We start from the raw sequence: 21865 nt of genomic DNA on the forward strand, positions 1-21865 counted from the left end.
GTCATCATGAAGGAATTTTCTTGTCTGTAATCATAAAAAAACTTAAATATCTCTAACATCTTTAAAATATATCTAAATTTGGTAATTAATTTTTATTTATTTTTATTTTTTATTGGATTTCTAAAACTTCAAAAATTTTATAGGAAATTTTTACCATTAGTCTTTATCTAAAATGTAATAATGTATCCATTCATTATATATAAGAGATATCTTTGACATGTGTCAAGTGATTTTTTTTATATTTAATTTAATAAAATATTTTATTAAAAAAATAAAATTAAAGTAACCTAACATGTGATCAATAGATGTCATTTTGATAAGGACCTAGCACTATTTTACATATTTTTATGGGAACCTATAAAAAAATTATCAATTTCATAGGGACCTAAAAATAAAAAGGTTCAAATTTCACAAGAATTTAAAACAACATGTCATTACAAATGTTGATGTTGAAGACAACATTATCATACCTACTAGAACACTATTTCATTGTAAATGCAATGATAATAGCACTCAATAAACCCCAAAGGAACACTACAATGCATCCTAAAAACCTTGATCATCTTTCGTTCAATGTGAATATCAGTATATTGCTTTGCAATTTTTTTCCTTAGTTCAACAACAACTTTAGAATTTTCTTGAGATTGATGTTCTTCTTTAGCTAGCATCTTCTTGAACTCCATGATTTGTTCCTCATACAAACAAATTCTTTCTTCATTTGTTGCAACTTTAAGCTTCAACTCCTCCATTTGTGACAACAAATGATTCACATCCACATTACTCCCACAATCCACATTGCCCACATTACTTCCAACACCACCATTACTTTCAAAGTCTTGGTTTAATGATTTCTTCAAATCATTGTCTCAAATCAAAAATCTACATTTCTTAACTTCTTGTCATCACAAACAAAAGCAATTTAAAGCCATAGAACATAGCACAACTCCAACCCAACCATGTTTCAATAAAGAGCATAAATCCTTACGTTCCACTCAACACATCACCAAAATAACTTGTTCGGATGCTTGTTGGTTTGCGATAGTAGTTGAATCGTCGGCTTCTCGCAAAGGCAACAAACAATACCATCAGACCCAGTCGACAAAGACGAAACTCCAATTGATCCCATCCACAACAAACACATCCTACTTGACCCTTGTCAAACCACCACGAGCCACCACTAACTCAGATATGGTCTCATCGACAACCCATCTTTGTTTATTCTCCTTATCCTCGTCTCATATCAACAACCCTAAAAAATCAAACAATCCAAAACGATAACATTTACAAAATTTCCTTTTTAAAATATTTTTTTTAAATAGCATTTGGATTACACCATCAAAATTTCCTTTTTAACATTGAACCACAACAACATATCCAACATCTCCACTTTCGGTGTCCTATATTTGATTCAAGACAATGATATATGTACACATCTTTTATTCTGTGAGATGATGTTGATTTTCGACAAATGTTCAACATTTTTTACAACAACCCATCACTACCATTTTGAAGTTATATGCCATAATCTGTGACAATAATAACCCATCAAGCAACCAACATGACTCAACCTCCAATCTTGAGGACTTATTAGATGAATACGAGACTTGTTGGGTTAAAAACCATGGTAGTGATACTAACTCCTCTTTCGGGCCCAAAGGAAGTAACATGTCTCCATCCCACGAAACAATATTCAAACGGGATTGGTAATCTAGGGATGATTCATGTCTTAATTATTTCTGCTTTGAGGTTTTCATGGAGTGTCTTATGTTCGTGTTCATAAATCACTTTACATAATGAAATAAATTTTTTGTTTAAATTTAAGTTAGTAATTTTCAGTTTACCCACTTTTACTACAGTAAATGTCATGATAACATAATTGTTGAAATTCACAACACTTTGCAACTTACACTAGACTGTTTCAAAAAATTAAATATCTCACCAGCAAAACTGACATAAAATGAACAATTCATAATCTTTTTTTTCACTCTAAAAATTATAATGGACGTGTGTTGCATTAATTACAAGAGAAAAATCACAATCCAAATTGACAATACTCTGCAATTTGCACACGTCTCTAAAAATTAAATGGTGAGGGTTTTGATGTGCTTGCATGCATAAACGACCTTTCTCTAAATTTGAGTATTCACCCCTTTGAGTTTGGCTACTAAAGAAACTGGTCTCACCAGTTAGGTATATCAGGGATTAGTTATCATTCAATTAATAAAATAATAAATTCCTAAGTTTGTTGGATAATTTGATAACTGATTCCAATTACAAATCACATTGTATAACAAGATAGTAGATATTTAGATTACTTTCCTCCGTGTCAAAATAATTGTTATTTTAAATTATTTTATACAAATAATAAAAAATAATAAATAGATAAAAAAAATAATTTTTTAAAATTAACCTTGTATCATGATTAATTCAGTTCTAATCTTTGTAATTCATCATTAATATACAAGAGATAAAGTAGAAAAAAATAATTAATATTACATTAAAAAACTAAAATGACAATTATTTTAAAATATTTTTTTTTATATGACAATTATAATAGAACGAAAAAAGTATTATTATATAATCTTCATTTATTAAAAAATAATCTTCATAACTCGTATTTTATTTAAATTTAATATATGTTTTTCATTCAAAGATAAGAGTCAAAGTCTCTAATACAAATTATTTTATAACAATTCACACATATGATTCAATCAACTAAATTAAATTAATTTTTTAGTTAAATTTAATGTGTTATAAATAAAATTTTAGAATTCATAATTAATTATGATCTACAATTAATATATTGATCCCCTAGATTAACTATAATTCCAATTCCTACTATTGTGTTTATCTTCTTTAATTAATAAAGCCTAACTAGCTCATTAACTCAATTATGAGAATAAAGACATTAGTAATAATTATGACATCTCACAATTAATCTCGTACAAATTTAACCTCTGTTCTTGAAATCAATTGATGGTTATATTTATTACATGGTTTAATTATGAATAAAATTTTAAATTTCTTACTCAACATACAAGTTCAATTTATGATTCATCAATAAATAAAATATAAGAATATAAATACCTTTGTAAAAAAAAAAAGATTCTAAATACCTCATTATTCAAACCAAGCAATGCCTTTATCCTAGGAAAAAAAAGAGGAATTTGTCTATACTCATAGCAATGAAAACACAAAAACATGTAACCTATACAAAACACACCATGAATCAATTCTGAGAAAGAATGACATGAGATGTCTCTGAAAGTGATCTCGTCTTAGCTAGTCTTCAATGTGAGTCTCTAAGCTATTGCATGCATCTCCTTCGCTTCTCTGTTGTGCCTAGTCTTAAAGGAAATCTAATTAATGAAATCAGGTCTGCATGTGGCTACTGAACTTGTGGCAGAAATTCCAAATAAAAAATAATAATTAAAAATCTTGTCTGCAAATTAAAATATTTATAGATTTTCTTTTATTTTCCTACATCGGAATTATTAGGTCAATTGTATTTTCAAAGGACAAGGGTTACAACAAAAGTTCCCTTAAGGAATATTGCCTCTAATTTCTTTGTCTAGGATTATTGATATACATGGAGTAGTCATCGAATTCGACACCTAACTATAAATTGAGTCAAGTCAAGTAAAATTATTAGGAGTGAACAAGTTCTTCCTCTGAACTCTAATTGTAATTACACACTATTAGAAACTTAAACCCCTAGGTCCTTTAGTTGAAAGAAAGAAATAGGTGAGAAATAAAATAGATTAAAATAGGAAATGTTTATGGAAATAGCTAGGTAAGAAACAAAGAGAAAATAAAACTGTTTTTAATTTATTTATAAAAATTGAACTCAAGTGATAAGTAGATTATATAGGTGGATGCAAGAATAGAAATATGTGAGATAATTGGTTGATTCACAATTTGAGATTAACTTTTTCAAAACGTAAAGATTATTAAAGTGTGTCTCTTTTAGTAATGTTTTTTTCTCTTCATATACATAATAAAAAAACACTAATTAATATATTTAAGAGATCTATTTACCAATAATATTGAGGTTGATAAATTCATCCTATTTAATTTATAAATTGTTTGGTTTGAGAATATATATATATATATATATATATATATATATATATATATAATTTGTATAGAAAATAGTGAACATAATAAATGAAAACAGAATATAAAAAAAACACTTGATTGTTTTCTATATAAATTTTTGAAAACAAGAAACAATGTAAAAATAAAATGAAATCTTTATAACTAAAAGCTAAAAAAATTAAGATTGAAAATAAAAATATTTTTTAGATACGTTTATACGCTTATGGTATATTATCTTTAATTTGATAAGTCTTTATATATATATATATATATATATATTATTGATTTTCATGAGAAGAGAGAAATCAAGTTGCTTTAAGAATTTTTTTAAAAGAGTTATGTTTCATCATAATCGTTAATTTTCTTAAAATTTAATAATTAAAACTAGTTATACATTAAAAACAAAGAGTAACTCTAAAATAAGTTAACTTGTGAAGTTATAAATATTTTGTAAAATTATTTATTAACTATCTAATAAATATAAAATGACAATAAATGATACATTTGTATATTTTTGTTATTTTTTATAAACAAATATATTTTTAAGAAATTGCAGTGTTAGGTTTTTTTTTTAGCTAATTTCGAAATCTTATTATTATTTTTTGTTTAAGTATTAAATATTTTATTAAAATTAAAATATATAGTAGTGTAACAATTAACAACAAGGGGTAGGTACGTCATATGAAAGTGGGTATACATATGTCTTGGCAAGAAACGAGAATTAGCATTAGATTTAAACGGCGTGCTTTTATTTTATTAAGAAAATAAACACAAATACATAACCCGATCGGGGTTAAAAAGATCAAAGGACATTTGTGCCCATTGCAAATTAAACATTTCCATTCTCCTTCTTCAATGGCACAAATAGCACAATATTCTCTGCAATTTATTCGTGGCACACAAGCTTCCAAACTGGTCAATTGTCTAAAAGCGCTTATTTTTCAAGAACACGTTCTCAATAATGAAATATATATATATATATATATATATATATATATATATATATATATATATATATATATATATATATATATATACGGATGATATTAATTAATATTGATATCTTTCTGGGATAACCTGTCTCTTGGCACTGACATTGTGAAGGTTCCATGGCCTTAGCAATGTCCTAATTCAGCCGTCCAATTGGACAATGTTTGAATTATAAATTAAACCTTCATGGCCTTATCGTATATTTCCCATACTGTTCAGCTAAGTCAAACTCCAAAAATTTGTAAAATGTTTATACTTTTCATTACTCTTGCGTCCTCTTTACATTAATAATATGTGTTGGCTTCGTTGTACTTTGTATATTTGCAACGATATATTTAATTAGGTCATTTAATTAGTGACCAAAATGAAGTTGGTCAGCTATGTAATTTGAACCAATGTTTTCTAGTCGTCTTTTTCCTCTCTTTTTTTTCTTAGCTTCCTTGCAATCGAATGTTGATGTCTCGGTTTATAGGAATCAATTTCTGACTTCCAATGATTGTAACGTATGAAACAACAATATTTTAACAAAAACCAAATTGGACTTTCTTTCTTAAGATCAAAATTAATTTTGTGCGTAGCAATAAATATTAGCTAGAAACGCGAGTTAATTAACATAAGTACATAATTGAAGGGACCATGATAAAATACTTATTAGAGAATAACCTAAAGAAACTCTTAAAGAATAAAGATAACCTAGTCGTCTTTTTCCTCTCTTTTTTTTCTTTGCTTCCTTGCAATCGAATGTTGATGTCTCGGTTTATAGGAATCAATTTCTGACTTCCAATGATTGTAACGTATGAAACAACAATATTTTAACAAAAACCAAATTGGACTTTCTTTCTTAAGATCAAAATTAATTTTGTGCGTAGCAATAAATATTAGCTAGAAACGCGAGTTAATTAACATAAGTACATAATTGAAGGGACCATGATAAAATACTTATTAGAGAATAACCTAAAGAAACTCTTAAAGAATAAAGATAACCTAGTCGTCTTTTTCCTCTCTTTTTTTTCTTTGCTTCCTTGCAATCGAATGTTGATGTCTCGGTTTATAGGAATCAATTTCTGACTTCCAATGATTGTAACGTATGAAACAACAATATTTTAACAAAAACCAAATTGGACTTTCTTTCTTAAGATCAAAATTAATTTTGTGCGTAGCAATAAATATTCGCTAGAAACGCGAGTTAATTAACATAAGTAAATAATTGAAGGGACCATGATAAAATACTTATTAGAGAATAACCTAAAGAAACTCTTAAAGAATAAAGATAATGCCCCTAGAGTGGTTCTCTGCCTATATACCCTTTAAGATCCAAACATGCAATTACTCTTATCTCAAATAGCATTGATGTAACCTATCTTTTCATTATAAAATAAAGACAAATATTTCCATCTTGGACTTGATAGAGTACGTAAAGTGGAAATTTAATTCTTGTTAGAAGAAGAAACATGCATGTATGGAAGGGCTGGTTCATGATATCTGATGTTTATTTTAATTTTCAAACGAAGCTAGCTTAGTCACAAAAGGTAAGAGCCAACATTTATCTCAAGTTTTTTTCTTGAATCATTGTGATAATCAGAGGTAGACAATGGTCGAGACAAATCCAATCCGATATCGCTTGTACACTTTGCTGTGCAATATTTGTCTCTCAAGTTGCTGAGCTGGGGATTCCTTTTGGGAAATTTGAATTAATATACGGATGGAAATTTTAGTAAATGGAGCCCCCGGTCCCCTAGTTTTTCATGAAAGGAAATTAAACTGCATAAGAAAAAGAATTTAGTGGCATTATTGTCAATGGGAATATGTGATACTAATCTTGGTAGGCCATACTAAAATTAAGATTTTTATTTAGGTCCAATGCATAGTGCCACAAATAATGAAGATTAAAAGAGGATCAATTAAAGTCCTCTTTTATTTATTAACACTGTTTTGTTTTCAGTCTGCTTGATATTTGTCCAAAAAATCATTGATTGTTAATGTTGAAATAGATAGCAATAATCTTGTCCTTGCAACAAGCCCTCCCTTGAACAACACGGTCCTAACAATTATTCACAAGAGCCCTTTGCTTCGACATATGGTCCAATTGTAAAAAGAATAAATGGAGGGTGAGAAAAAAAAATTCTGAATATGTTTGTTCTGTTTCTTTTTTTTTTTTTTCAAGTACAAAAGCTTGTCACTTAGGTAAGGGAAATTCATAAACTTTTATCAATTTATAATATTTGTTTTTAACTAAATAAAGAATATGATAAATTAAAAAAAAGTGGCCAAAACAATGTTATGCAAGTTGTAAGACTTTTATAACACTATCTAAAAGTCGATGATGTCTTAACACTTGTCTTGACTACCTATCTATAAATTGCAGTATCTATCCTTCAAGTCTATTCCCTAGACTAAACATAATCTCATGTTTATCTTGATCGGAGTTGAAATCGGTTTACAATCTACCAAGCCGTGTTTCTTTAATTTGTAGACTCTCAAGCATATTTTGTTGGGATAAAAATAACCCGTCCTTGGTTTTTTCAACCCTAAGTCCTAGAAAATATTTTAATACTACAACCTCCTTCATTTAAAAATGTTCTAACAAATTACCGCTTTTTTGTGAACCTACTTTTCATCATTTTCAATGATTATAAGATCATATACATAAACTAGAATTATAACACTCTTGCTATCTCGATCATTTATGAACAAACTTAAGTTTGTTTGTTGATGTCACTAAATATCCATTTTGTACTAAAAAATGTACATTCTTTTTACAATGTTCTTAGTATTGTATATTACTTTCTTTAGTTACACGCATAATTTGGATAGCCTTACTTTTGAAACCCTTTGGGTGTTTCATGTATATTTCTCAGTATAACACAACATGCAAAAATGTAATCTTGAGGATCCATTTGTCAAGTAATCTCAAAGACTTATTAGCTATAATTAATTGCTAACAAGACACGAATAATGGTGATGTTGTTACCTTGATTAAATGTTTCATCCTAACCATATTGTATCAATTCAAAATCCTTGTGCCACTAAATGAGACTTACATATATTGCGTGAATTTCTTTTATTACGTTAGCATGTTAGTGTCCCTTTAGCCACGGTATCAACAATCCATGTTAGTGACACATGTGCTATCTCATTAACATCAAAGTGTCACGTTAAAAGGACTATGATCAATCAAAGATGATGATGAATAAATCTAGTTAAAGGGACTACCAACCTTGAATGTACAAGATAGCATTATTTGTGTAGAATGATAAAGCCCATGAACTATATGAAAATTCGAGATATAGAGTAACGATACTGATTAATAAAGTTAATGCGTCTAGGTGTTTTTAGATTGCTAAAATAGCTTTCAATCAACAAAAATTGATACATGATCACATTTATTAATAATTTATCAAGGTATATGTGGGTAGACTTTATGAAGGAGAAATTAGAAACTCTAATGAAGTTTAAGCACTTTAGAGAAAATATTGGAAAAGGAAGTTGGGTGCAAAATTCAATTTTTGCATACTAACAATAGAACAACCATACTACTTAAATAGGCATTCTTTTGTTACAATCACATGTTTATGATTGTAACATGTAGCAAGAGCTACAATGTCAGTCTCTATATTCTTCTTATTCTTTATTGACTATAAAAAGATGATTTGAAGTATAATTTGGTTCTATAAATTACCTGTAGCTGCTATAACAACTTAAAGCATACATTCTACGAAGCCTATCTTACCATGAGGGAAAGTTTAATGTCAATTAGTATTATAACAACAATTTTCATCATTTTAACAAGTGTAAACGATGGCATCCATGTAAAGCAAAGTATGATGTTGATGGGAAATTTGTGAAAATGAAATTCATGAAGCGAAAGATTTGGAAAATCATAATGGGCATTTGAATGAGAGGGAAACATAATCGATATGTCCTTGAAAAATGGAGATTTAAAACCATCTTTTCTTAATATAATTCTCCAACAGTCAACTAATTGATCACAAGAAAAAGCAATAGCTATATCTCATTATTTCATAAGAAATTTTTTCTTTACTTTAAGCAGTGCAATAGTTATCTATTTGCAACTATTCGATTAAAATTAGCTGCATGCTACTATAGCAGCAGTTGCAAGTTGAAACCACCATCAAGTTTAGTTTGTAATTTTTTTTGGTCTCTGTCAAAGCTCCCACTAACTATTTTAATCGATGCATGTAACTTTTTATCAATATGATAATACTACTAATATATTAAATTAAATTAAAGACTGGGTTAACGTTAATTAGTTATTTGACTTAAAAACAAATATATTTTTAACTTTTGGGTAAATTTATTAGTTTTTGGTTTAACTTTTAAATATTTTTATTAGATTTTCATTTAACTTTTTTTTTGAAAGTATGTCTTTAGTCCATGTTATTAATAATAGTTTATGAAAAAAATTGTAGGAGCAAAGTTGTCCAATACAAACATGATTTCCATCACCTCACACTAGTACATATCTCACTTTTAACAATATTTTTTTTTCTAACAATTAATAAAAATATTACTAAAAATTTTGGTCACATTCATAAAATGTTGTCTATGAATAAATATTACTAATAAGATGTTTTTGTGACATTTTATCCCTAAAAATATTACAAAATGATTTTAACATGAATTATACGTAACATTTAATTAATGCTGTAAAAACATATTAATAATATTTATTTATAATTTTGTAATATTTTTCAAATGTCATTAAAAGATTTTAGTAACATTTTTATCAAATGTTAAATAAAAAAATATTACTAAAGATCATATTTATAATAGTATCATTCATGAAAACACCTAGCTATAGCAAGAGAGATTTTGGTTTAATCTTGTCTTCTCAGGGATCAAAGACCTTTTCATCCCATCCCATACGATCGAGTGTGAATGTACATGTGAGTTGTCACGATCAAGCGAAGCCAGCAATTCCAAATTGGTATATGCTTGGAGGGTAGTGTCTTTCACTTATTTGCATGAAGCTTGGAATACTAATCCGTTCCTAAATCACCAAAATTTGAGGTATATATTCACTAAGTAACTGAATTGAAGCTTCATATACCGACTTATTGAAATGCATAAAACCCTGTAGTGTTTCCAAAGTTAGAAGAAGATGAAGTAGAAGAGAAAGGAATGGAATGCAATAGGTGGTGAATGAAAGAGAAGTGGTGTGGGCAACCAAAGAGGAAGAAAACGAGGTAGGTGAGACATTCTGTTGAGTACATCGTCACGCAATAGATTACCATTAATTCATAGCAAAAACGAAAAAAAAATATTTAGACCAATAAATCAAGCAAAAGTGTTTAGGAATATGAAATGATTTTCTGTATTATTCTTAAATTTTCTTCCATTTTATAAGTTTTCTTATCCGGAAGAATAAAAAATAAGTATTAGATATTTACAACAATTTACACACATCTGCTCAATCAAATAAGTCAGGTTTCCTTAGTATCTATCTTAATTATAATTGATCATACAAAAAGCCATATAATTAAATAGTTTTACATTGACTGAATTATTTTTTTTCTATTATCTTATATTTTTAAAACAAATTATTATACTTTGAAGAAAGATAAGCAAAATAGATAGATTTTAATAAATTAAGGAGCTGTATTTGATTTGAATTTTAAAAGATTTTTTTAGCATAAAAAAATTTCTCAAAATCTTAAATGATTTTAAGAGGATGTAGTGATTTTAAAGATTTTTTGAAAGACTTTTATGATTTTGATTTTGTATTTTAGATTTTAATGGATTTATAAAAAATAAATTCATAAGATTTGAAAAGACTTTATGAATTTATAAGATTTTAAAGAATTACATGAATTTTTAGAAAACATTCAAAATTATAAGAGTCTATAAAAAAATAATTAATAATTTATAAAAAAAATTTTCACTCATAAAAATCCGACGAACCTTCAATATTTTTAATTTTTTCATGAAAAATAAATAAGTCACATGACCCTTAATTGTTTTTTTAAGGCAAAGCAAAATATAATACGGGTTTTCAAAATAGAAAAACAACAATCACAAGTCATGAGGGGAGGCATGCTCTAGGATAGATGCACCACAGAAATAAAAGGTTTCTGATTGAGTCTTAACTTTATATAATAATCACTTCCCTGAACAAGTTTTAATAGATGAGATGAGTTTCAAATGGTTCGATCTACCATTATTAAAAATGATAGTGTTCCTCATCAACCAAATCCCCAACATGTTGTATGCCAAAAAATGTATCTATGTTTGCAGGTCTTTATAGTGTTGAAGCAAATCCTCATTTGAGTATATAGTTGAAAATGATTGTATTTGTATTAAGACTTAAATATGTTTTTGATTCCTAATAAATATTCAAATTTTGCGTTTGTTCCTTAGTAAATTTTTTTTGCGTCGAGTCCCTAATAAAACAATAATTTTTTTTTAGGTCCTTGATATTTTGTTTTAGTCCCTAATAAATTAGCGAATTTTATTTTAGTCCTAACTAATAACAAATAATTTTTTTTTATCAGAGATCAAACACAAAATTCGTTAATTTATTAGAAACTAAAAAAAGTATCTTGTATTAATGATAAAAATCTGAATAAGTCACAAGGAGTGTCATAAACAACTACAAATACAAAAAAGATAAAGTCCCCATGGGCCAAAATAAGAAGTAACTCGCACATGACAGTGATAAATTAACATGTGGTTATTGAAGATTATCAAGATATTAAAGGTTATGAAGTGTTGTACATGAAAATATATATTGCCTTCAAGAAAGAGAGAAAAAATTATGAGTAATGAAAGAAAAAGAAAAAAAAATCCCAGAAAGTCTTATGGTTTTTTTGTAAGATTGTTTGATGTATATTTTTTTATTAAAAAGTCACATGAAACCCATCAAAATTCATACTAAAAAAGAATCCTTCAAAATCTTTATATTTTTTAATACTAGAAGATTTTTTGTAAGTTGCAAAAAGTCTTATTTGAATACCATTGGATTTCGTTGTATTCCTTAAAAAATCATAATAATTATAATTGAATATTATAAGACTTATTTATATCATTTAAAAGTCTTGATTGAATACTTTAAGATTTTTTTATTAAAAAAATCTTTTAAAATCCTTCAAAATCATAATCCAATACACCCCAGTAAAATAGATAACATATACAAATGATTTTGTTAATAATTTATATCATAGAGAATATAAGAAAATGACGATTTAAAAAAAATAGCATAAAATACAGATGGGATCCACTTATTATATTCTCTTCTTAACTCCATTAATTGGGCATCATCTAGTATTAATTACTAATTAGTCACTTTTTATTTGTCATTATGTTATTTCATAGTCGTAATATTATTAACATATTTTTTTCCTATTTACTTGTGTTAATTTTTATAATTGATTTTATCTATATCAAATTCAAATCATTTTCCTCACCAGGCTAACTGAAACATTTTTGTTTAGGCTAGCTTCCCCCGGCCCTTACACGCGTTATGTTATATTGTTATTAACATTGCAAACAAAGGAGCGATCTTTCACAATTTTGACTACGTATGGGATCAGAAATAGAATATCTTCCTTAATTAAGTAATTAGGAAGTTCATATGAGAAGAAGTATCAGAAGTACAATACAAACTATGATATGATGGAGCAGAATTTGTGGTGCCAGCTCCCACCTTAATTTGTTGGATGCCAGAATCTATATATTAAGGCTCACAAAAGTTCCAATCTGAGAAGACCCTCAAGTTATCCTCATAAATTGGCCCATTAAGGTTAGTTGCAACACAAGCACATGCATATTTTATAAATTTTAGTTACCATCAGGTTAATTATCTTTTGTCTTGTCAAAGCAATAAGCGATTATGACAAAAACACGAGCGTCTCTTTCATGGCGTTGCTTTCCTTATATGGAAGATTAATAGCCAATAAGTGTCATTATTAAGCTAAACTCTATATTACATTCCTGATTCCTCGTTACTCACTGGGATAGTTACTTGTTATATTATTATTTATAGAACATGTAAGCATCTAGAAAGTGTTTTCAGTGAGACCGAGAGAGGAGGACACAGCGAACAGGAGATAATAACTTTTTCTTTTGTATCCATCCGTCACTACTAGAAAATAAGGTTTTAACATCGGTTATTTAAGACTTTCAACATCAGTTATTAATTGATGTTGAAAGTACCGATGTGGAAAGTAGTATCATTAACATCGGTTTTTCAAAACCGATGTTAACTAATAAATACAACATCGGTTATTTAAATAAGCGATGTTATATGATACGAATTATGAAAAAAAAAATTATAAATCTATAAATTAACATCAGTTTTTTAAAAAACCGATGTTAAATGTCACTTACAACATCAGTTTTTTTAAAGACCGATGTTGTTTTAGAAATTTATTTTTAACATGATGTCTGTTTTTTCAATAAATCCCAAAAATAACCTGCAAATTTTAAAATCAGACCACACAACATATAATTTTCATTCTGTTTTGAAACAGTTTTTACCAGAAAATTCAATAAGAAATTTACTAATTACTATGAATTTAAAACATATTTAATGTTGAGACACGAATTGTAAATTAAGTAAGTAAATATAAACTACAATTACAAGATTGTCTAAACATCCTAAGTTTCATTTTTCACTTTCAAATAGTACTTTGCCCACTGGTTGCGAAGTGCCTTCAATCTTTCTGGTTCCAATGGTCTAGGATCAGTGAAATACTGCATGATATAATAAAACATAAGTTAATAATATATTAGCAATCATAATAATATGAAATTTGGTGAATTAAAAATTACCATTTCCCAATTATTCTGGAAATTTCCTAAGATTATAGTTGACATCCAATGCATGACGTAATACCCACACTCAGTGCTTCCTTTTTGTCTATTACACTAAATATATTATGAAATTTAGATATGCAACGTTCAGTACAAATTAGTCTACACAATACTAAAATATAAGTGAAAACATATTGTTTAAATAACTTACTTTAACAACAATCCACCTAGCAGGAGTCTTGGATTTACTTTGTTGAGTATCGTCAAGTCCTTTCAAAGCACTATTGAATACAAACATAGATTCTTATTGTACATTTAAAATTTTGATTTACCTGACTAATGCTAATGCAAATATATTAAAAAACAACACTGACCTATTAATTATGCCTTTGAGGTAGTTGTCTGGCTTATTATGCAACGAACAAAACCAAATGACAACATTTTCCTTAGGCAAAATGACGACCATTTGCCAATGTGCACTGCAGTGGAGACCAATATATGTTATTATACTATTATACATTATTTAAATTCATTTGTTGAGTTTAAGTTACCCATTCAAGTAGGCTCCTAGGTACACATCTCGTTTTGAATTTTGCATCCAGTTCTTAATGTAATTTTCTGATTCAAATTGTGATTGGCCAGATCTCTGGATAGAATGTGGCTCGAGGAATCCATACACATCGATATTCCCAGCTCGCATACTTGTCTCAGTCATATGCCTATTATTGTTAACACAAAGTAAATTATGCATGAAGGTAAAACAATAAATTAGGTAACTAACAATAATCTAAATTGACTTACAGAATCCACAACTGTATAACAGATATGCTGAGACATTGACCACCATGTGCAATTTCAGACAGATCTTCATGCTTTATGTACAAGGGAAAGTTTTCATTAAATAGGCCAAACAAGGTAGCATCCCACATAACCTGCAATGGCTTCAGAAAAAGCTGTGGAATGGTCAATGTCATTAGATATAGCGGATCATCGACCTCATCATCCGGCCTATCTGCAGGTTTCGCGGGTCTCACAGCTCCCTGTTTATCCAACATAATTAATTGACATAATTTAATCACAGTAAACATTTTAATTGGAAAAATAAGCATTTAATGACACTAAAATACCTGTTCTGATAAACGCTTGACTAGATGTGTCGGCCAAGCAAGGAATGTGTTAAGAGCCTGTCCCACGACCTTAACCTCTTTAGTGGGTACAGGAATGGGAGCATCTACATCTCTAATCTCCTCAACACTAACCTTAACTTGATCATGCAGCAAAGGAATGTTGTGAATTGTTGTAGATCCCTCATAAACTCTTCCCAGGGCAACCAGGCGAGAAGGATATTCTTCAATATACAACCCACATTTGTATGAGTCACCGGTGTCTAGATCGTTCCCTGAGGGATCAACACAACTCTCCTTTGTGCTGACACGAGCAGCTGAAGGACCAACATCAGGTTCAGGAGGCAGTGCGAGTCCCTGTGATTGCATTTGGCTGAGGGATAACATTAGCCGTCGAGTGACTTTTTCTGTGATTGAATCCTCTAGTTGGTCCTTGATTTGTTGCGTCAACTGTTGCAGGTATTCGGGAGCAATGGAGGAGGTCCTTGAAGCTGATCCAAAGTATTGTTTGATGGTTATACCGGCTCCTGCAGCACGCACACGACCAGGGTGTTCTGGTCGCCCAATGGCAGCAGTCAGTATATCATGACGTCCATGGGTAACAAAGGAACCCTGTGAGGCCTGCTCCTCAAGCGCATCCTGTGAAGAACACATTTATTCTATACTTAATCACACAATAAAAAAAATAATTACAATTATGAATTGAAAGTGACTTACAATCTTGTCAGCAATTTCCTTTGCTGCTTCAGATGTCATGTCACCAGTTTTCTTGGTGCGGGCTAGCTTCCACTTCACGTGTCGTTTGATGGGAGATGGAGGATCAATGACGGTGTCAGTGCTTCCGGATTGAGTTGCTTCCTCTAGTTTTTTCTTTCTCTTCTCATCCATCAACTTTTTTTCTAAATATTCATAACCCCCACGAGACATCACGTGAGGGGCAGTGTTTTGTTTTTGGACAGCTTGTGCTTTTTTTCGAACATTCTGTAAAAATGAAACATTAATGAAACTCATGATTACAATGTATTATAATAAGTTCATTTAAAGTTAAAAAAATGAAAATCCCAAATTAGTTACCTCCCATGAAGGGTCTCTACGGCTCTGGCAAAATTGGGTCCATTTCTCCTTGCTAATGCCGTACATTTTGCATACAGTGTCATCAACACTATCCTTGTCAGCTGCAAGTGCCCATTTCGACGTCAAATCAGACTTAAACTGTCTCCACCGCTCCCCCACAGTCTGAAGTATTTTCTTTTTTGTCCTTAAATCAGATGCTTCAGGGATATCAAATTCAGCCTAACAAAGAGTAAATTAGGTTTTATTAATACTAAATTCAAATATTTGGCTAACAAACAATATGGAACATGAAATAATACATGATACCTGAATATCCTCCCATATCAAATCCTTCTGAGTAATAGGGACATGCTTCCAATTTTCGTATGTGACATCCACCTTATCACGAGCAACGATCCCTAAATATGTTCTAAATTTCTTGCTGTGGGGACCGTCTGCTTTGCCAGTAACAGGATCCACATGGACAAGGGGTCTCTCTGCCCCAACTGGTCTAGTCGCCAATAATCTTAGGCGTGAGGCCTTTCTAGTCCGCTTCAATGGTGGTGACGACGAATGCGATGTTACACCAGTAGAAGGAGGAGGAGGCGGAGGAGAGTTTGACTGTGTAGCCATTTGGCTGTGAAAAAAAAAAACATTAATTCAATATGTTATAAAAAATAAATGCGTATGAATGTAATTAAATGAATTGAAATTAAGTACAAAATAAAAAAAAATTACATTAGACGATGTTAATTAATTCTCCTTCATCGTGATCATTACGATTAGCATGAACATCGTCAGTTTCTTCTCCGATGACATTAGGTGACAATTGTGTGGACAAAGGACTAACATAAGTATCAATGTATGAATAATCATCTTCAACATTGACACCTATTGTTTTTCCATGTAAAACCACTGACCACCTTTGATCACAAGGGTCTTCGACATAAAATACTTGTTTCGCTTGTTCTGCCATAATGAAAGGATCATTCTGGTATGCGAGTTTGTTAAGATCCACCAACGTAAATCCCACATCATCGGTCCGCACACCGGTATTACTGTCAACCCACTTACATTTGAAAACACAGACAGTGAATTTGACATAGTTAAGCTCCCAAATTTCTTCAATGAAACCAAAGTAAGGGATGAAAGCTACACAAGGATTGTCATCATGTACACTAGCGAAGTGTTGAGATTCAGCCCTTAGGGTAACCCCACTGTTTTGCATTGTACTTTTTTGGTCTTGTGCTTTTGTATAGAAGGAATACTTGTTTATATCATATCCTTGCCAAGTTATAACATTTCTTTTAGGTCCATCTGCTAGCTTTCTCAACATTTCAGAAGCATTATCATCAGCCAAGATTGTGTGTTTAAACCAATCTAGGAAAGTCTTGTTATGTTTTTTCAACACTGAGTTCTTCGACATTTTTGGATTACTTTGTTTGACTAAATTTTCATGACGAACTATGTATGGCAAAACTTCATTACTATTATTCAACACATACAAGTGAGCTTGTTGCAAATCTTCTACACTTGGAGTGATGACATGCAGTCCTCTTGAACCCTTACCTCTTACTCTTTCGTCATGCCGAGACTCGGGAAGCCCAACAGGTTTAGCTTTTTCAATGTACTCTGAACAAAATTCAATAGCTTCTTCTGCAATGTACCTTTCAACAATAGATGCTTCAGGACGGTGTAGATTTTTGGTATACCCTTTTAAGATCTTTATGTATCGCTCAACCGGATACATCCACCGCAAATAAACAGGACCACAACATTTGATTTCTCTGACTAGATGAATAATTAAGTGAACCATGATGTCAAAGAATGCAGGCGGAAAATACATCTCCAACTCACACAATATAATAGCAGCCTCATTTTCCAGTTCGTCTAACTTCACAGGATCAAGAACTTTGCTACATATAGAATTGAAGAAAAAGCACAGCCGAGTTATGGCAAGCCTGACTTTGTTAGGCAAAATGTCTCGTATGGCCACCGATAACAATTGTTGCATCAAGACGTGACAATCATGAGACTTTAAGCCTACCAACTTAAGATCCTTCAAATGCACAAGGCTCTTAATATTTGAAGAGTATCCTTGTGGAACTTTGACCCGTCGTAGGCATTGACAAAAACTGAACTTTTCCTTTCTGGACAAAGTATGACAAGCTGGAGGCAAGTATATTTTTCTACCATCAGACCTTGGATGTAACGACGCTCGAATACCCATCTCAGCTAGATCTTGACGAGTATTCAAACCATCTTTTGTCTTGCCGTGAATGTTAAGGAGCGTCCCAATGAGACTATCACATACATTTTTCTCCACATGCATAACATCAATACAATGTCTAACATCTAGATCAACCCAATACGGAAGATCAAACAAAATCGACCTTTTCTTCCATATGCAAGTCTTATTTTTGTCTTTCTTTTGGACCTTTCCAAATATTGTATTTAGGTGTTGAACCCGCTGGAAAATCTGGTCACCAGTCAACGGTACCGGTGCATTTTCATGCTCTTGACTTCCATTAAATGCTTTTTTCAATCGTCGGTAAGGATGATGAGGTTTAAGAAAACGTCGATGCCTAGTGTAAACTGTTTTTCTTCCATGTTTCAGTTGTATGTAGCTTGTGTCTTCTTCACAGATGGGGCATGCACGATGGCCTTTAACACTGTAACCGCTCAAATTCCCATATGCTGGAAAATCATTAATGGTACAAAAAAGCATTGCACGTAAATTAAATGTCTCATTTCGAAACCCATCAAACACTAAAACTCCTTCGTCCCACAACTTTGTAAGGTCTTCAATCAAGGGATTGAGATAAACATCGATGTCATTTCCTGGCTGTCTTGGGCCCGTTATCATCATAGACAACATCATGTATTTTCGTTTCATACACAACCAAGGAGGCAAATTGTAAATCACTAGCAAAACTGGCCACGAACTGTGTTGCGTGCTTAAACTGCCATATGGATTCATTCCATCAGTGGCTAGTCCAAGCCTAAGATTTCTTGCCTCTTTGCCAAAATCCGGATACAAACGGTCTATCTTCTTCCATTGCAAGGAATCAGCCGGATGACGAAGCATTCCATCACAGTTTCTCTCATTTGCATGCCATGTAAGGTCTTTTGCGTCGTCTCCATTAGCAAACATACGCTTAAACCTTGGAATGATCGGAAGATACCACAACACCTTCGCTGGGGGGCCCTTGTTTGAGTTTTCATCACTACTACACTCCTCATCATCCTTGAGTTTGTACCGTGATACCCCACACCTAGGGCATTTCGACATTTCTTGAAATTGATGTCTGTATAATATGCAATCATTCGGGCAAGCATGAATCTTCTGATACTCCATACCCATGGGACACAATATTTTCTTTGCTTGATAGTAACTTTTAGGCAATGTGTTTTCCTCTGGAAGCATGTCGTGCACTACTTGAAGCAGTGAACTAAAGCTTTTGTCACTCCACCCATATCTGGCTTTGATATTAACCAGACTTAAAACTGCCGACAACAGCGTCAACGAATTCTTGCACCCCGGATACAAAGGTTTCTTTGAATCAGTTTGTAATGTATCATACATAGGGGCATGTGCTTGCTGAAAAGACTCTTGTCCAAGGTCACGAATCATATCCTCCAAGCGATCTCCCATTTCTACATCAAACGGTTCGGATTGTTGCCCACTCTGCATGTCTGTCATTTCACCATGCCATATCCACGTCGTATAATTCCTCTTAATTCCATCACACAACAGATGCTCTCGTATGTCATCCAGTATTTGTCGTCTTCCATTCAAACAATTGATGCAAGGACAATAATATTTTCCATCTTCATCCGGTTGACCTCTTTCTGAAGCAAATTGTAAGAATTGTTCGACGCCTTCCTCATATTCTGGGCTGATGCGACTTTGATTCATCCAACTTCGATCCATCTAAGTAATAACTCGGTCATACTCTCAAAGTTATTCGATGCATGAAAATCTCACTTTTTTATTAAAGGTGTGGCCCTATCCCATTCGGCAAGACCGTCTTTTATGGTAGCTTCATACATCAGGGTTAATTCTATTTTGTTAAATTTGACAAAATTTTGGCAGCATTTCGCATTGGTCTCTAAGTACACGACATGAAATCGGTGAAATTAATTTCCTGATAATCAAGTATGCACTCAGAGAACAACTAGAAATGCATTACCAAAATTTCATCAAATTAAACAAAATAATTTTAACCTTAACACATGAATCTACCATAAAAATATCAGTCTCCCCAAACTGTCCAAACGGACAATTCAAGATTGAATACAATGATTAATGCAAACTGTCCGCAAGAATCATTGCATCCAATCTCAAACGGGAATCTAAGGTTCACTCATCATGAACACAATTTGTATAGCATATATCAATTGTCATTAATGGCAGTGAACACGTAATAAAAATATTCATTGGTAACAAACATTTGTACCTGTGATGATGAGCAGCACGGTCCAAAATGAAAGCAAGAATCAAAGAAATAACTGAATGAACACCTACATAAGACAATCTTGTGTATGATAAAAAAAAAGAGTAAGATTAAGTATAATAAGCGCTCAGAAGATATGAGAACAATTTATTCTAAATTATATTAAAAAAATGTCTTACTTACTACTTAGGACTCCTTTTTGTGAGAAATAAAGATCTAACTGCAATTGTATTCCCTTTTCTCTTAACTGTTGGACTACAAAATGATAAAGGCTAAAAGAGAGAGAGACAGATCACATAGGAGAGTCACTGGCAGTTTACTTAAAAAATAATAATAATGGAGAAAAAAAGATAAAACGAATTAATGGTGAGAATTAAATCTCTGGTAGTCACGGAGACAAAATGCAACATAAAGATTATCGTTGTACCTATTAAACTTTGTAAGGATTGCTCAATCTCCCAAGAAGCCTTAGTCACTGCAATAAATCTCCAAGTGGCCAATGCTCATATTAATTTACAAGAAAGAATCTTTCTATACAAAGAACACCCACCACTACCACTACACAGAGTTTAACAAAGCTCAAGAAAAATAAAAACTTAATATATAATAACTACAATTAATTAGACTGAGTAGGTTGGATACAGTAAGTTGGAAGAAAAAGAAGAAAGGGAAAAAAATGTCATGGTTTTTTCTTTCCTGCCAATATTTTGGGCTGTTTCTGAATAAATGGTGAAGACTGAAGCCTCTTGAAAAAAAAGTGAGTTCTACCAAGACTTTATTATAATAAGCTCAAGATATTCCCTAGTGTGGGCCTTTAGTGCTTATTTGCTGAACCTTAAAAACGGAGTTCATGTACATACCAAGACCCAAGACACATTATAATAACCCAACCTTCAAGATTACGTGAATTTGAGTAAAACTTTAATATAATTTTTCTTTCAATAAGTGAGTAAAACTTTAATATAATTTTTCTTTCAAGAGAATGAAACAACAGCTACTGACAACTAAACAACAATTGAAACTAAGGATAAAAATTAAATATTACAAATTAAAAATTATTTAATTTTTTTAAAAAGACTAAAATAAAAAATCGAATAATTACACTACCGATACATGTATACTATTTACTCTTAAAGATCTAATCACTTCACCCCTCACTATCTTTTTTACAACATCTTACCAATAGAAAAAACTACCGCAAGTGACACTCTTTTATTTTGGATCACTCTATTTGCACAGCTGGTTTAACCATGACAATGACACCTAGTCTTATAATGTCTCTAGTTAGTCTGTACTATCATCGCGACAGAGTTAATCGATCTCAATTAAATCTAGAAGAAGTATCAGCTTTATAATATAGTAGTATCGAAG

General features: G+C 31.1%; 1 protein-coding gene across 2 annotated transcripts; it reads right to left on the reverse strand.

The window, feature by feature from the left end:
- Positions 1–13651: 13651 nt before the first annotated feature.
- LOC121174271 (uncharacterized) lies at positions 13652–20654 on the reverse strand. 2 transcript variants are annotated; one of them, XM_041013174.1, is made up of 11 exons: positions 20498–20654; positions 16365–16674; positions 16059–16277; positions 15702–15965; positions 14988–15623; positions 14662–14900; positions 14412–14579; positions 14235–14339; positions 14072–14141; positions 13879–13974; positions 13652–13800 (listed from the first exon to the last, which is right to left on the reverse strand). In XM_041013174.1, exons 2-11 carry the CDS (start codon positions 16668–16670, stop codon positions 13705–13707), a joined length of 2199 nt encoding a protein of 732 aa, XP_040869108.1. In that variant the 5' UTR covers positions 16671–16674; positions 20498–20654; the 3' UTR covers positions 13652–13704. The 2 variants fall into 2 exon arrangements, with proteins under 2 accessions (XP_040869108.1, XP_040869107.1); XM_041013173.1 differs by lacking the exons at positions 13652–13800; positions 13879–13974; positions 14072–14141; ... (5 more) ...; positions 16059–16277; positions 20498–20654 and adding an exon at positions 16776–20123 and having other exon boundaries at positions 16533–16674.
- Positions 20655–21865: the final 1211 nt, after the last annotated feature.

This window comes from Glycine max, chromosome 20 (genome assembly GCF_000004515.6).
Source record: "Glycine max cultivar Williams 82 chromosome 20, Glycine_max_v4.0, whole genome shotgun sequence".
Lineage (NCBI taxonomy): Eukaryota > Viridiplantae > Streptophyta > Magnoliopsida > Fabales > Fabaceae > Glycine > Glycine max.

Excerpts from the sequence above, each read along its gene's own strand:
- LOC121174271 (XM_041013173.1), bottom strand. The coding sequence starts at position 19,971 with ATGGATCGAAGTTGGATGAATCAAAGTCGCATCAGCCCAGAATATGAG.